This window comes from Phymastichus coffea, unplaced genomic scaffold (assembly GCF_024137745.1).
Source record: "Phymastichus coffea isolate CEN01 unplaced genomic scaffold, Cenicafe_Pcof_1.1 PCOF00221, whole genome shotgun sequence".
Taxonomy (NCBI): Eukaryota; Metazoa; Arthropoda; class Insecta; order Hymenoptera; family Eulophidae; genus Phymastichus; species Phymastichus coffea.
This window is the reverse complement of record NW_026707032.1, coordinates 12,781-29,068: the sequence shown is the minus strand read 5'-3', so window position 1 is coordinate 29,068 and position 16,288 is coordinate 12,781. Positions and strand designations below refer to the sequence as shown.

At 31.7% G+C, this 16,288-nt stretch overlaps 4 protein-coding genes and 1 long non-coding RNA gene across 7 annotated transcripts; 4 read left to right on the top strand and 1 right to left on the bottom strand.

Moving 5' to 3' along the window:
- Positions 1–1,265: 1,265 nt before the first annotated feature.
- Positions 1,266–3,627, top strand: LOC131674222 (odorant receptor 13a-like). 2 transcript variants are annotated; one of them, XM_058952749.1, is made up of 7 exons: positions 1,266–1,296; positions 1,487–1,762; positions 2,190–2,676; positions 2,910–3,009; positions 3,079–3,198; positions 3,264–3,414; positions 3,488–3,627. In XM_058952749.1, the coding sequence occupies exons 1-7, from the start codon at positions 1,281–1,283 to the stop codon at positions 3,538–3,540; spliced, it is 1,203 nt and encodes a 400-aa protein (XP_058808732.1). In that variant the 5' UTR covers positions 1,266–1,280; the 3' UTR covers positions 3,541–3,627. The 2 variants fall into 2 exon arrangements, with proteins under 2 accessions (XP_058808732.1, XP_058808731.1); XM_058952748.1 differs by having other exon boundaries at positions 3,264–3,419.
- A 2,024-nt stretch (positions 3,628–5,651) lies between these two features.
- Positions 5,652–15,720, top strand: LOC131674227 (uncharacterized). The gene is made up of 19 exons (XM_058952754.1): positions 5,652–5,667; positions 5,841–6,113; positions 6,248–6,725; positions 6,846–6,945; positions 7,018–7,140; positions 7,227–7,382; positions 7,447–7,509; positions 9,265–9,654; positions 10,002–10,124; positions 10,222–10,377; positions 11,495–11,513; positions 11,721–11,989; positions 12,310–12,423; positions 13,605–13,905; positions 13,979–14,444; positions 14,558–14,657; positions 14,719–14,841; positions 14,913–15,068; positions 15,151–15,720. Exons 1-19 carry the CDS (start codon positions 5,652–5,654, stop codon positions 15,217–15,219), a joined length of 3,495 nt encoding a protein of 1,164 aa, XP_058808737.1. The 3' UTR covers positions 15,220–15,720.
- On the top strand, positions 7,428–10,700 carry LOC131674219 (odorant receptor Or2-like). 2 transcript variants are annotated; one of them, XM_058952742.1, is made up of 6 exons: positions 7,428–8,599; positions 9,257–9,725; positions 9,833–9,932; positions 10,002–10,124; positions 10,222–10,377; positions 10,456–10,700. In XM_058952742.1, the coding sequence occupies exons 1-6, from the start codon at positions 8,194–8,196 to the stop codon at positions 10,519–10,521; spliced, it is 1,320 nt and encodes a 439-aa protein (XP_058808725.1). In that variant the 5' UTR covers positions 7,428–8,193; the 3' UTR covers positions 10,522–10,700. The 2 variants fall into 2 exon arrangements, with proteins under 2 accessions (XP_058808725.1, XP_058808724.1); XM_058952741.1 differs by having other exon boundaries at positions 9,833–10,124.
- LOC131674225 (uncharacterized) lies at positions 9,753–10,993 on the bottom strand. Its single transcript, XR_009302800.1, has 4 exons — positions 10,837–10,993; positions 10,178–10,372; positions 9,951–10,104; positions 9,753–9,837 (listed from the first exon to the last, which is right to left on the bottom strand). It is a non-coding gene; the product is annotated as an uncharacterized LOC131674225 (long non-coding RNA).
- Positions 12,113–13,229, top strand: LOC131674224 (odorant receptor 45b-like). Its single transcript, XM_058952752.1, has 3 exons — positions 12,113–12,423; positions 12,547–12,702; positions 12,780–13,229. The coding sequence occupies exons 1-3, from the start codon at positions 12,310–12,312 to the stop codon at positions 12,828–12,830; spliced, it is 321 nt and encodes a 106-aa protein (XP_058808735.1). The 5' UTR covers positions 12,113–12,309; the 3' UTR covers positions 12,831–13,229.
- Positions 15,721–16,288: the final 568 nt, after the last annotated feature.

The following is a 16,288-nucleotide window of genomic DNA, read 5'->3' as shown; positions in this document are numbered from 1 at the left end:
CTTCAACATACCCCTGTACTTGGTGTTACGTGAAGAAGGATCAATTAGAAAGGCGTGGCGAATTCCGTACAATTGGCAATTGTGAAAGTAATTATAGAAATTGGTACAATGCAGGATCGAAAAAAGAAAAGGCTAAACAATTTGGAAATTGTATTCATCCTCCTCTCTTTTCTGGAAAAAGTGATACAAAAATTTTGGATATTGTCACTCCCCCTGAATTGCACTTGATGATAGGAGTCGTAAATACTATTGTTGATAGTATGTCTAAAAAGTTTGAAGTTAAAACAAATGAATGGATTAAAAAGTGTGCTGTTCAACGAGAATTTTTGTATGGTGGTACTGGATTCAAAGGAAACTCGTGTAAAATCTTATTGGACAAGACTGATATTCTTCGAGCAATATGTAGCTTGAGTTGTCTAAAATATGTTGATGTATTAGAACGATTTAACAACGTTGTACAGAAATGCTTTGGAAACAAACTCCAGACAGGATATAAATCAAGCATCGATGAATTCAAAAAGAGCTATTTAAGCTTGGAAATACGTGTTACTCCAAAGGTTCACGCAGTTTTTTATCACGTAGAAGACTTTTGTGAACAGACGAAAATGGGGCTTGGCTTTTACTCTGAACAAGCCATGGAATCTGTGCACTTTGATTACTTAGCAACGTGGGCAAGATTCAAAGTATCATCTAACAATCCAGAGTACGAAAATCACTTACTAAAATCAGTTTGTGACTACAATAGCAAGCACGTTTAAACGCAGTAAAAAATTAACGAAACGCCAAAGAGAAATTACTGTAAGAATCGGCTGTTCATTTTTGGTTAAAATCGTGTAGAATAATTTTTTTGGTAGATAAATTATATTGTTTATTTATTGTTGTTTCAATTAATATACTAGCCACATTTTTTGTTTTAAAAATTGTATTATTTATTGAAATTTTTGTTAGAAATAAACAAAATTAAAAATAGTTCTACTCTTGTTTACTTACTGTTTGGTGTATATATATGTATGCTTAAGCGTCTCTGCATGCGCGTGCGTACGTGAGTGTGTGCATTATGTTTTTATTTGGTATTCAAACTTAATTATATAATTATTTTACGAAGTTGAAAATTTGTTTGACAAAAAAATGAAAATGTGGTCGCATTTCCGAGGGGCACGTGTTACGATTTTGGTTCGAGCAGATTTAGGCTCAGTAAACATGTGGGAATGGAGCTCCGTTGAAATTTCTGTCGTGACAGAAGTTTCAGGTTGGACTCAGTTCAGGCTACCCGTGTTCCGATGAAATTGAAGACAGGTACAACTCTCAATTATTCTTCTATTATGAAGTACTAATTTAAATTTGAAAATTGTTTTTTTTGTTTTAATTTTTCTTCTTGGCTATAATCGCGTGAAGCTCAAATAATAGAATCACTGTAAAAGTTATTTTTAACATAATTACAACTTTATTACATATACTATCTCATCTACTTATTTTCTTTCCTCAGAGCGAATGGGTTACGAGGAATGCGTGGGAGTAAGTCGATTACTCTTGAGCTTGATCGGAGTTTGGCCGCAGTCGCATGGAAAAGGAAATTTTTTCAAGCGAAACTATGTTTTCGTGACACCGACTATGATATTTTTCATTTTGATTGTTCCTCAAGTAAGGAAATTACTTTACATCTGGCGGGATTTGAATGCTGTTGTGGATATCTTGTCGATTGGATTGATCATAGTCATCATATGCTTTTTGAAGTTTTTAAGAGTTTGGTGCAATTATGCAGGTAATGATAATACTCATTAAATTTTTTGTTAATTAGTTGTTGTAGAGTAAAATTTCAAAGACATTTTTTACTGTTCTCTGAGTAAACATCAACCATGATATAAAAACTTGATACAATCAGTAACAAACAACCTACGTTAATTATTACAAGTTCAACATTTATCCAATAATTTATATATTGATCAAGTGAAAATACCTGGATTTGAATGTATAAAATCTAAAAGAGATTCCGAAATACAAACTATCATAAAATCGTATCGAATGGTAAAAATATCTTTAATATATACAGTTTTACTCGAAAAAATTATTGATCAATAATACAAAATTGATAATCGAGTAAAGCAAAGTTTAAAAATAAACAAAAAATGTATTACTTGTATACCAAGAAAAAGTTAAATAATTTCTACAATGAATCGCATCAATTCGAGATTTCAACGTTCTTCTGAAAAGTGTTCACAATGACTGGAAAATCGCCACGGAAAATGAACAGATATTAATGTGGAAATACGCGCGATACAGCCGATTAGTCGCCACAGTGAGCATTTGTTCACTCCTGTCTAATTGTCATTTACTTCACACTTGGGCTATCGTACAATATCACTTTGATTTGAAATCGCTATGTGAGAATGAGACTATGGATAGACCATTCGCCATGGAGATGGATTACTATTTCGACGTACAATCGACTCCAGTATACGAAATTATGTGCTTACTCATTTATTTAGCCATCATCTCAGCTTGTTTAATCTACGCTGGTTACGATAGCGTTTTCGTACTATTGATGCTACATTACACCGCTCTCTTTAACAATTTACGCGTTAAAGTTGAAAATCTTGTGGAGGATCAAATGGCTAAACAATGCTCGTTTGTTGACGTACTTGTACCATTGATCAATCGTCATCAGTACTTGTGCAGGTGATTATGATCATTTTTCATGCTTTTTGCTCGTTTTTAATAATCTCTTTTAATTAATATTAATTAATAATCAATTAACATTATATAATTAATTAAGTTAAAATAACTAATGTCATCTATCGTTAACAATACACATTTTCTTAATATTTTATAAAATTAAAAAAATTTTTGTTGGATATTCAATTTTTTTATAATTTTTAATTTGATTCCTCAACAAACTCCTTTTTTAATAGGTACACTTCTCTTGTCGAAAAAAACTTTAACGGCGTATTTCTCGTACAAATTTTGTTTACATCTATTCATTTATGTCTGCAAGGCTATGAATTCGTCGTTGTGAGTATAACATTTATTTGTTGGTCATTAGAAAACGTGCAAATAAAATTTTATAAAAATTTTCTACAGGTCATATCAAAAAATGGTTTGAAAGAACTACCTCAGTTACTTTTTATAATTTTCTACGTATTTACAAGTCTCTTCAGCCTATTCATTTATTGCTTTATTTCTGAGCAACTGCGGATACAAGTATTATTCAAATCCAAAATAAAACTCTGTCAATAAATGTTTAAAATTATCACTTTTTTCAACAGAGTGGTGACTTATATACATCTATTTACAAAGTGAATTGGTATGAGCTGTTTCCATATGAATCAAAATTACTTCTTCTCATGATGATTCGTACCGAAAATCCAGTAAATATTACTGCTGGAAAATTCGCTATCTTATCATTAGAATACTTTTGTAAAGTATGGTTTTTTCTATAAATGAATTATTGCTAGATAATTGAGAATAATTAAAATTTCTTCTATTTTAGGTTTTAAAATCTTGCGCCAGTTTTTTTTCAGTACTACTTGCCATGCGAGATAATGTTATTAATAACTGAAGAAAAGCAAAAGTATCAGTCATTGCAAATATATTTATTAATTATTTTCATTAAAAAACTATTTTGAAATTGTTCCGATAGAAATAAAAGTGACTATTTATTCAAAAAAACCGAAAGGAAATTGGTAAATCAATCGTAGATAGTCTAATCAAAATATAAAGAATCATTATTTTTAATTGCTCAATCGCCGTTGCGGATACCCTTCACGCTTTTCCTTATCTTTTTTTGTTTCGACAAATTGTTCACAGATATTCCGAAATGGCTAACGAAAACCTCAATCATTCTATTCCATGCCATAAAACTTTGTATACGTTATATGAATCGGTTTTTAGGCTTCTTCTGAATGACAACAATTAATGGAATGAGCAATATGCAATTTCGTTAAAGTCAACAAAGATTATTGTTTTATCACTTACGAAGAATTCTCAAGCGGTGCAATCCTCGATTGCAACTATCCTCAACAAGGTCTTTTTTTAATTTAATGCATTTTGACTTGGAGTTATTTCTTCGGTTTCAAACAGACTTAAAGGAATTTTTCCGTCCTTGCATACTATAATTCTCGCGCCTTAATTTACAATTAATGGAGTAACTACAAGTAAAAAATTCAGTTTTACTTTATCATTGCATAATCTTTGTGTATTACAATTATCATCTGCAGCATTATCTACTCTGGTTACGACGGCATTTTTGTGTTGACGACATTACACTATAGTGCTCAATTTTATAATCTACAGCGCAAAAATAAAACTCTTGTGGATGAAATGTTGAAAAAACAATGTTCTTTTACTAGTTTTTTGATACCTGTAATCGATCGACATGAATATTTGTGCAGATGATTCAAGGAAATACTATTAAAAGTTTAATCCCGGTATTATTGTTATGTTTCCTGCCTTTGTTTTTTATAGATATACTGCTCTCATAGAAAAGAATTTTAACATGGTTTTCTTAGTATAAATTTTCTCATCAGCCATTCATCTATGCTTGCAAGGCTATCAGTTTGTGTCTGTAAGTAAATGCTACATTTTTGTCATTCTATACGATATAAAGTAATACTTTCAATAAATAGGTCGCATCGAATTATGGTTGGGAAGAATTACCGAAGTTGCTTTTCACAATTTTTTACGTTGGAACAAACCTTTTCAGTTTGTTTGTGTATTGCTTCATTGCTGAACAGTTACAAATACATGTAAGTATTAATAAAAAAATAATGGACATAAGGATTTTGAAAGTAATTGTTTTACAGAGTGAAAATGTTTTCATATCAATTTTCAAAATGAAATGGTATGAATTACAACCAAATGAATCTAAATTATTATTATTGATAATGATTAGAACAGAAAAACCCATAAACATAACTGCTGGCAAATTTCATGTTTTGTCATTAGAGTATTTCTGTACAGTACGACCTATTAATATAACATAAGAATTCTTACTTTAAAAATAAACCTCAACTAATATTACCTTTATACTTTTTAGGTTTTAAAATCATGTGCTAGTTTCTTTTCATTACTATTAGCTATGCGCAATAAAGGCATGACCGACTGAAACAACACTACAACAAAATGTTTGTGGTATATAGCTTTCACGAATCGTACCAAATTGTATCTGGATGTTTTACTATGAAGTGAATATAGTTGTAAACAGAAACATAAATATATTTCGATAACAAAAATATGATTATATATTTTAAGTACGTTTAAAATATTCCATAAGTACCATAGGTTTACATGATTACGATAATTTGCTATCGTTTATCGAACATATTGAAATACCTTTATTGATAACGAACATTTTCGAAATTCTCCACTGACAAAAACCACAACGATCTTCATAAAGTTTGAACTTTGAGTTCATCAATTCAAAACAAAAGTCTTTCCCCACGTGTGGATAAAATCGAACTAAAGTTGTAATAAAATACAAAAAAAAACCGATGGTATCGCTGACTCACGGCTTCTTTTTTCACAAGCTCCTCCTGCAGCTTTAATTTTTAATATTTCGAGCATGCGCGCGTTCTGTTTCATTAAAAAATCATGGGACTTTCTGTGATCTCTCGCATGCACAGTGTTCACTGAGTGCGCGTCTCATTGACCTCGCTATGGATGGAAAGAAAGGTATGTTTATTTGTTTTCTATCGTTGATTTTACGATTAGTATACTAACCCGATGAAGCTTTTCATTAACTTAAATGTTATACAAAAGTTTGAGGATTATAATTTATGGAAGTAAAAAGAGTAAATGAAGAATTTCGATTAAAATTTTGATGCACTAAATATATTTTATCTTAGGTTTCGAATATGCATTCGGAATATGCCGAATGAATCTAAGGGTGGTGGGACTATGGCCAAGTTTAAAAAGTACACGATTCAAGGAAATAATTGCGATTATACTGTTCGCAGTTTCTTTCGTAATTATCATCGTATTTATCAACATAGTACAAACTACGAAGCTTATCATAATTTGGGGAGATTTGACGAATATGATTGACAATATTTCTATAGCCAATTTACCAATAGCTGTTGTACTTGTGAAGATGATTATATTTCGAATACATAAAAAAGGTACATTTTTACTTTCTATTTTTACTACTGTTTTTCAAAATTAATTACATAAAAATTACTTAATTAATTTTTTAAATTATTTTTTTCAATAAAAGTCGATGTTTATAATTAAAATAAAAAAATGTTTATCAAAGAATTAGGCACACTTTTAAAAGACGTAATCGCTGATTGGAACGCGCCCAAGACAAAGCGTCAAATGGAAAATATGCGAAAGAACGCATCGGCCGCTCACAAAATTTCTTTTCTTTGCGTAATCTTGGGTTTTGGCTCAGTAAACGGTCAGGTGGTAACGAGATTATCCCAAGAGTTTAACATCCTACCTGGACCACTAGAGAAAAGACTACCGATGGTTAGCTCGTACTTTCCGTATAATTACAAAATTAGTCCTGTGTACGAAATTACCTGGCTGATGCAGTATATTGGTGCTGGCCTTGCGACTCTCGTCTACTCTGGAATTTATTGTTTATTTGTCGGTTTGGTACTACATCTACGTGGACAAATAGCCAATTTGAGACTGAAACTCGATGACTCGGATGAAAATATTATTAGCTCTAGAATGGAATTTCGAAAGAATATTAAATCATTTGTGATTAGACATCAGAGCCTAAACAGGTGCGCGTGCTCTTGGTATTTTTAAAAATCTTGAGCGTAGCAATTTTATTCTAATGTGTGCGAAGCATTATTGATTTTCAATCATATATCATTTCAACTGCCTAATAATCATTAATTTAGATTTGCAAAGAAAATTGAACGGATTTTTAACATCATGTTTTTGGCAGAGATTCTATCCTGCACTGTGCAAATATGTCTACAACTTTTCATGCTAGTATCCGTAAGTAATTGTAAACTTTTCTTATTAAATAACTTAACTCATTGATTATTAATATTATCAAACTCTGATTAGTTACTTACAGAAAATAAAGAAAGTATATCATTTTTACAAATACTTTTCATGACGATTTATGTCATGCACGTCGTTACTCACGTATTTATATGTTGCTACGTTACTGATAAATTACGTGATGAAGTGAAGTCAATCAATATTCTCTTTTTATAGTTGCATTTGAAAGCTATCGTATCAATGAAATTTATGTATTCCCATTTACAATGCAGGGTTTATCTATATGCGACTCATCTTACAATTTTCAATGGTACAATTTGCCAGCTCGAGATGCCAGATTATTAATCATGATAATGCATCAAGCCGAGAAGCCAGTGGAAGTAACTGCTGGGAAATTTGTTAAATTTTCACTACGGCTGTATACCCAAGTAATATATTATTTCGTTTGAAATTTCAAGCCGGACACTAATTAGTTATCGTGATATTTTGCAGATCCTAAAAACCTCTGGTGGTTATTTATCGATGCTATTGGCTGTCAAAGAACGAATTCCGGATGCATGAATTTGGATCTAATGGTTTATGATAACTTACAATTTCCATCGTTTTATGAATAACGATAATAATATTTTGTTACTGATTTGTAAATATCATTCCATGATTATAAATAACAAAAGTCATATTTGGGTTTAATCTCTATTGTAATATCAACGTACATTTTATGCACATTTTAGTGGATCACTTTACTTATTCGCTTCGATATTGCTACTATAAAACATATCTACCGCATCTGACCACAAACGCTCCCGAGCGATCGAAGTTAATAAACAATTTTTACTGGTAGAAAAGTTTTTCTGTCAAATTTCTTTCACCTTCTATATTATTTTTTGCAACTTCGATAGACATGCGCGTCTTTACTCTAGGATACAAGCTGATGTTTTTTCCGATTCGTCAATTCCATATATCCACCACAGTAGAATCAATAGAATATGAGTTAGTTACATACGTTTTAAAATTAAAAAAATTTAGTTTCTTCTTTTGAGTGGTTGTATACAAAATGTTCTGTCGAAGAAAAGTGATTATCTTGTGTAATCGAAGCTGAGACGAAACATCGACTGAGGAAAAAACATTTCATTTCATCTATATTTTCGCGAAACAATTGCGCACTCATGCGCACAGTTGAACTATAACAAAGAGAGCCCTTCGCTTGCAGTCAAAGATCTCTCGTTCTAGTCAGATCTAATGCGTAACAAAGCAGGTAACGAATTTATGACCTTTTTCATATATAACAGATTTGCACCTTTTCTTTTGCAATTCAAATTCATTAACGTTCTGAGCCAAAAATGTTGCCAATTTGTACAATCAGTACTTGTAGGTTTTGATACAGCTTTTCATATGTGCGGAATAAGTCTTAAATTAATAGGACTATGGCCTCAACTAAAAACATCAAAACTAGAAAAAATCTGCACGTTGATTCGCTTTACTTTAATAACGTCAGTTATTGTGGTATTTATAAATATTTCACAAACGATAAAATTAATAATGATTTGGGGTAATTTGGACTTAATGACGGATATAATTTCAACGGCAAACTTACCAATCCTAATTGCTGTCTTCAAGATGTTGATATTTTTTAAACATAGAAAAGGTATTTATCGTATTTTTGAAATGCCAATAATTATTTCTATAGTTCATATACTGAAATTTATTACTTGTGAGTGTGTTTCTATGTAATGAAATATTAAACGTGGGATAACAGACATCGGACTTGTATCAACATTATCGAGATACAAAAATTTGTTGTTAAAAATTTGGGCGTTTCTGTGATTGCACAGAATGCGAGCAGTGATAAAACATAGATCTGCTTCATTATCTACTATATTTATATGATAATAAATAATATAATTATCTTCTCTAATCATGGTATACGTTTGACAGCCCATATCCGACGTCCAATATCTTCTTATGTAGATAAAGCGTCTAATTGTAAAAATTGTTTCCTTTAATGTAATCAAACAATCTTTTTATTTTATCGAATGCACTAAAACTTCTTCGTAAATATATCTAATAATGTCATGAATTATATTTCTATTATAAATGTCTTTGCAGTTTTTTTAAATCGTATTTTTTATCGCAAGGATTAAATCACGTGCTGCACCAAAAATTTGCAAATTGTAACCAATGCTTCGGTTATTTTTACACAAGTGCCTTACTCTAAAATAGAAAATCATGAACAAAATTAAGTTGATTATATCTACAATACCTCACTGCTGTTAATCAAAATTTCTTATTCTGTCAAACAAAGCATTCGAGCCATTACTAGAATTCGTCACGTCAGACTGGAACAGTGTGAATTCCAAAGATGGCCTGAAGAATATGCAAGCAAACGCAATAATAGCACGCAGGATGTCGTGGATTTGTGCCATCTTAGGATTCGCTACAGTTCATGGACATTTGTTAATTAGAATTGGACAGGAGTTAGAATATCTACCAGGAAAACCAAGTACACGGCTGCTCCTCGTTGACTCATACTTTCCTTACGACTATAAGCCAACTCCAGTTTATGAAGTTACGTGGATAATGCAGTACTCTGGTGCTGCTCTCGCTACATTTGCTTATTCTGGAATCTATTGTCTGTTTGTTGCTCTGGTGCTACACTTGTGTGGGCAATTTGCTAATTTGAGGGAACAGCTGGATAAGCTAGTGAGTGTATCTAATCGCAATTTTGAGATGAATCTTGCTAAGATTGTACTGCGGCATGAGCAGCTTAATAAGTGAGTTTTGATTGTTTTGTTTTTTATGTTACATCGTGAATGCTCTATAGCTTATTTCTTGCTCTTTTCATGTTATTAACGACTTAAAAAATTTTGTCTACACTGAGATTTGCTGCAACAATAGAAAATATATTCAACCCAATGTTTCTTGCCGAAATTCTCGGATGCACAATACAATTTTGTATGCAAGGCTTTCTTGTAGTGACCGTGAGTCTTTTATATTACATTTTTAAGAAATCATTAATTTTCCAGCATAATTGGAATATTAATTTTCAGTTGAGTTCCAGTAAAGACATGGGATTTCCAGTACTCCACCTTCTTTTCATGGCAGTTTACGTGATGCACATTGGAACACATTTATTTATTTGCTGCTATGTTGCTGAAAAACTTAAAGATGAGGTAACGACACATTTGAAAAATATAAATTTCTTCTCGTCATAGATTTTACTTACAAAATCTGTATGCTTATTCAAATACTGCTTATGAATTTTTTTAGAGTTCGTCAATTTTTCGAGCAGTTTACAACTGCAAATGGTACGAACTGCAGCCTAAGCAAGCCGCATTATTACTCATCATAATGCAGCGAGCTAAAAAGCCATTAAAAGTAACGGCAGGAAAATTTTGCTCATTTTCTATGAGTTTGTATGCTAAAGTATGTATATGCTCGTATTAATTTTTTAAAATATATTTTCTTTTAAAATGTGGATTATAATAAGAATATAATTTGTAGATTTTCAAAACTTCAGCTGGATATTTATCAATGTTATTAGCTGTTAGAGATCGAATAGTCGTGTAAATCAATATATCTTCAGATACATGAACAACATTTACATTTTCTACTTATTTTATCAACGCGTCGACTATTTTTTATAAATATATGTTGAAATCGTTATGTGAATCAAGTAGCATTTTTATAAATTAAAGAAAAACTGTTAACAATTCTACTTAGTGAATTTTCATTTATTAAAATATTGTATGAACAAGATATTCATTATGAATTAAAAGTATAATATTAGAATGACTTTACGGAGTATTTTTAGTGTATTAAGCATTCAGTTTTTCCCACATATTTATTTCCATTTTTCTACACGACTATTCATAAATTACTTACGAATACCAATTGCTACACCCACGCAATCTCTAATATTTTCATGCTTATATATTATATATATGAATAAAACATTCACTATCCCACAACGACTCTCTTAATAATAATTTCCAAGCAAAACTTTATATTATTCTCGTTTGGTTTTGGCATAAAGCACAAGTGATTTGTGGTCACCTTGGACGCACTGATGCAAACTGCTGGCATTACATACTTGCTTAGCGACTTTTAGTACAAAGTGTGAGCATGCGCGTACGTTCGAAATACTTCGTTTGGCTTCAGCTAAATTTCAACGCTTAGTTAGTGTTGTAAACATCTATGGACGAGCAAGAAGGTACATTTCATTAAAATTTTTCGCTTGACATTTCCACAGCTTTAATCGATAAGATTGTTTTTTCTCGAATCGTCAGCCTTCAATTATGTCTTCAAGCTATGCAGTATTTGTCTTCGTAGCATCGGGGCGTGGCCAGAATTGTATCAATCCTCTATTGCAAGGGCACTTATAGAATTTCATTACTTGGCCAATTTGTTTATTTTGATATTTTTCGTAAATTTCATGTAAACTATACAAATAATACACTATTGGGGTGACATCGACGTTACGACGAATATTTTGTCCACGGCTAATTTGCCTATTCTAAATGTTTCGTTTATTATGATTAAGTTCTGGTTCAAAAGACAAGGTAAGCTTGTATGAATTCCTGTGAATCATTCATTCTACGCTATGAATCGTGTATAGATAATTTTATCACTCCTCAGCTTCTTCATCACAGGAATAGTTGTAAAATATATTATTTTTATTACCAATTACGTCTCGATGTTTTTATTAATTATGTATTTATCGATTATAAATTTAAACGAATCTCTAATAAAACTTTCAAACGATTAAGTATTACGAGATCTAATCGACATGGTACATAGTGACTGGTTGCGTGAAAAGAGCACGAAAGAGTTAGAATTGATAGCAAGTACCACGGCAGCGAGGTCATTGGCGACGGTTTGTGTAAGCCTTGGACAGGGTGCTTGCCTATTTTATCTTGTGCTACACATTTACCTGCAATTCACATTGAATTTTGACTTTCGACTTTTGTATTTAAATGCTTATATACTTACAATAGTCGAAAATCACCGAATTGCGAGCACATCTGGCTATTCCAATGTATAAGTACGTTCTTCTGCGATTGTCAAAATACATAATAAATTGTACAGGTATGTTAGTTTTCGATACTAAACATTTTAACATTTTTATTTAACTGAGAATTGAAAGATTTTTGTGGAAAAAATCACACACAAAAAATAATGAAAATTAAATTTTAAATGATTTTAGTCTTTCAATGTTGGTTATGATATCGAAGACATCTTCAATTCCGTTAATTTGGTGCAACTTATAAATTTCACTGTCATATTCTGTTTACTTGGATTTCGAGCTGTCATTATAAATGCACATATTTTTCAAAATAAATTTTAATATATTTATAGATGATAAAGCATACCGACGGTACTTTAACAGAAGCGCTATTTGTCGTTGGTTTCACATACTTGTCAAGTAACTTATTCATATGCTGTTACGTAGCTAAACAGTTGCGCACAGAGGTAAAATATTCTATGCATAATAATTTTTGCACGTGCACGTAACACTTGAATTGAAAAAATCATTGATCACTATTGGACTTATAATAAACATAGAATGATTTTTTAATGATTTTTTTCATTTAGAGTTTAGCAGTGGAATTAGCTATGTATGAGAGTGCCTGGTATAATATGAAAACAAAAGAATCGCAGTTATTACTCAATATATTGCTGCGGTCGAAAAGACCCTTCGAAATAACTGCTAGAAAGTTTTTTATTTTTTCATTGGATACTTTTAGTTTGGTAAGAATAAATGGTATTATTGAAACACATGATAAAAATGATTTCATATGTATTTTTTCCATGTTCCCATTTTTTAGTCGATGAAAACGTCCGCCAGTTATGTCTGTATTGATAACGATGAAAAATGAAGCCAACAGTTAAAAAGAAATATTAAAAAAAAACCGTAGCCTACAAATAATTGCTCTTGTATTTAGTTGAACAAAAAGACTTTCTATAAATATACATTAAAACTTGAAAAAGTCAATATCACTTACAGTAGGTGATCGGTTAGAGGCAGGCAGACTATCGTTGAAAGAAGTAGTGAATTTATGGAGGAAAAAATGTAATTGCCGTCAGTTTATATTATTGAGCATATCATTCATTTCAGTTTTGAAATTTTACCTTGTAAATAATACCTTCGATAATTCTTCATAACTATCAGTAGATCTATTATTGCCTTAGCAAATTTAATTATAAATTTTCTTACATGATTTCGTCACCAAATAATAATTATTTGACTTATACAGTAACTATATTTTGCCCGTTCACTTGTAACTTGTTTTTCTCCCGACATCACAACTATGTCTACCGCGTTCATATAGTTTTGCTTTCTCTATGCATGGTCATATACTTACTGTCGTGATCCCCCTCCATTAGGCTCATTTTTTCGCAAGTTCAATCATTAAAGTTGATCGAGATACGAGCATGCGTCGTATAGCGTACCGCATGCACACCTGTCGTGCAAAAGTTTTGCTTTGCAACAAAGGAGAATTATCGATGATGCACTTCTTGTGAATTATTAGGCGATGAGTAAGTCTCGCAGAGCGAAGCACTTCCAGTATTAAGCGATATTCGATGTTCAGGGATAAAATTCAGTTATTTTAAACCATAAAATGAACTTAAGAAAGTAGTAGTGTTAACAGAATACAAAAATGAAATTACGGCTGTCAGAATTAGAATATTCAATTTATCCTAGCCGATTGTGTTTGAGTATCATCGGCGTCTGGCCTAACTTGAATGAATCACTGTCATTCAGCATCGTATCGTACATTATGTTTGTCCTTTCGTTAATAATGATAATTTGGTTTGTCGTGATCTCACAAACGTGGAAATTATTTTTGGTTGGTAATGATCTCGACAGCATTGTCGACATTCTGTGCACTGCTGACATTCCTGTCATAGTTGCACTCGTCAAGATGACTGTTTTGCGTTATTATTCGGAAGGTGCGTAAAGAGCAAATTTTACTTAAAATTTTCAGACGATATACTTTTTACATGACAAAAATGTACATCACAGTGGCGAAATCGCTTTTAAAAAACATCATCGAGGACTGGCATTCTGCCAATTTATCCGAGCATGCGGCAGCGACGCGTGAAAGTGCGCTTATGGGTCGTTGGATAGCTATAGCCTGCGTGGGTATAGCATACTTTACGTCCAATGTATTTTTTCTCGTCAGACTATTCTTATTGCGTGAGAAACAAATGAGAACTGGGATCAGACCAATGCTTTTTGAATCGCATTTCCTCGTGAACGTCTCCGATTCGCCTTGGTTCGAAATCACTTGGTGCATGCAAGCTCTGACTACGATATCGGCGACAACTGCTTACGCGGGAATCGATGGTTTCTTTGCTGTACTTGTGCTTCATCTCTGTGGACAACTTACCGTGTTGAAAGATCAATTGATTAAACTAGCTGAAAGAAGTGATGAGGCTTTTGCTGCTCGTATCAAACGAATCGTCGTAAGGCACAACCAGCTTAACAAGTGCGTTTTACAATTGCCATTCTTAGTTTGACTTAAAGCGCGCCCTTATCATAGATGTAGAATATTGTTTTTCTGTAAGTTTTCTATTTTATTTTACACAACTGCCTTCGTAGTTTTGCAAGCATCATTGAGAACACTTTCAATCTGATGTTTCTTGCGCAAATCATGGCATGTGCCATTCAATTTTGTCTACAAGGCTATCAACTCGTCAACGTGAGTATAATTCTCAAGGCATAAAAGTATACCTATATTCTAGTAATAAATTTTTATTTAGATCCTAATGGACTCAACTATGAACCTTCCTATACTTCAACTCATTTTCATGACATTTTTCATCTTATACATGTCGTTGGATTTGTACATCTATTGTTACGTGGCAGAAAAGTTACGAACAAAGGTATGCAAATTCTTTTTAAGTACCAGAGTTTCAAAAACACCAATTAAAAATTGAACATACATCTTTCCAAGAGCTTGGAATTGTCGCATGCAGCATACAATAGTAGCTGGTATAACTTGAAGCCAAAAGAAGTTTATGATTTGATGTTCATTGCTAACAGAGCACAGTATCCGCTAGAAATAACAGCTGGAAAATTTTGTTCATTATCGCTTCGACTCTTCGCTGTTGTAAGTAACTTATAAAGTTGCGATCTTTCTATGCAAAAGTAAACAATTTATGCCATAAATATTACTATATTTTTATTATAAGGTTGGCAAAACGTCACTAGGATATCTATCGATGTTGTTAGCAGTAAAAGAAAGAAATCTTGTTACCTGATTTGCGAGGCTGTGACTTAATCTTATCTACTTTCGAAATATAAGATTTAGTAATAAATACTTTCAACTATTAACGGTTTTATAGATTTAATGCAATAATTCTCTTTGTATGCACTACAAATAACGCCATGGGATTCACCTTATTAGAAGCCCAAAAATATATATTTATAAAAATTCAATGAAGAACGTACGTTAACATAAAAATTTAAGGTTTATTAAATTATCGCTGTGAATAATAATAATGAGATATTTTTCTTGAATATCGTAGCATACTACACATTCAATGATATAGTGATTCAATGATAGATTTCGAATTGGCTACTCAACGAACGTTGTAATTAAGGTATATTGTTGTAGCATGTCAAACCATCAAGTTAAGTTTTCTAGACGATGTATGCATCAAAAATAATTTATAGGAAAACTATTGAATATTTTTAAATTTAAATATCATATAAAATAGCATTAAAAACTTACTAAGCGTTTGAATGTATTAACTCATAAAAAAAACACTACAAATTAAAATAACAAAATGCTACTTTAGTCAGACATATGACTTGTGTGTTGAATTTTTTATTCCAAGGAAAATTACGTTTCATTATCATTGCAAAAGTGCTTTATAACGACAAGCTCGTTATAGGCATTTTCAATCAAAATATTTATATCATTGAATTACCTGTTATATTTTACAGTTTTTATCAATTTCAAGAACATGACATACAAAGTAACAAAGCAACCAATAAAGAAGTCTTAGATTAACTTCGATATTTGATCATTCGACATTGAAGTAACTGTACAAACGTTATCGATGGCTTTAATAAACCATATTTCAAAATTATCGAGTTAACTAGATATTATCTTTTGGCATTGTTACGTATTAACAAATTTATGTTGCCAATCATCATGTCTCTACATTGCGTTAATGTAAGCTATTTTCAAGCCTTATAATTTACTCTGCACAAGAACCGTACTGAGTACCCCCATGACTGTAGAAGCAACAGGTTGCTTAATTTAAAAAATACTAATTTCTCGTGGTGTGAAATATCTGTAGTGTGAATTAATCACGTAGAATC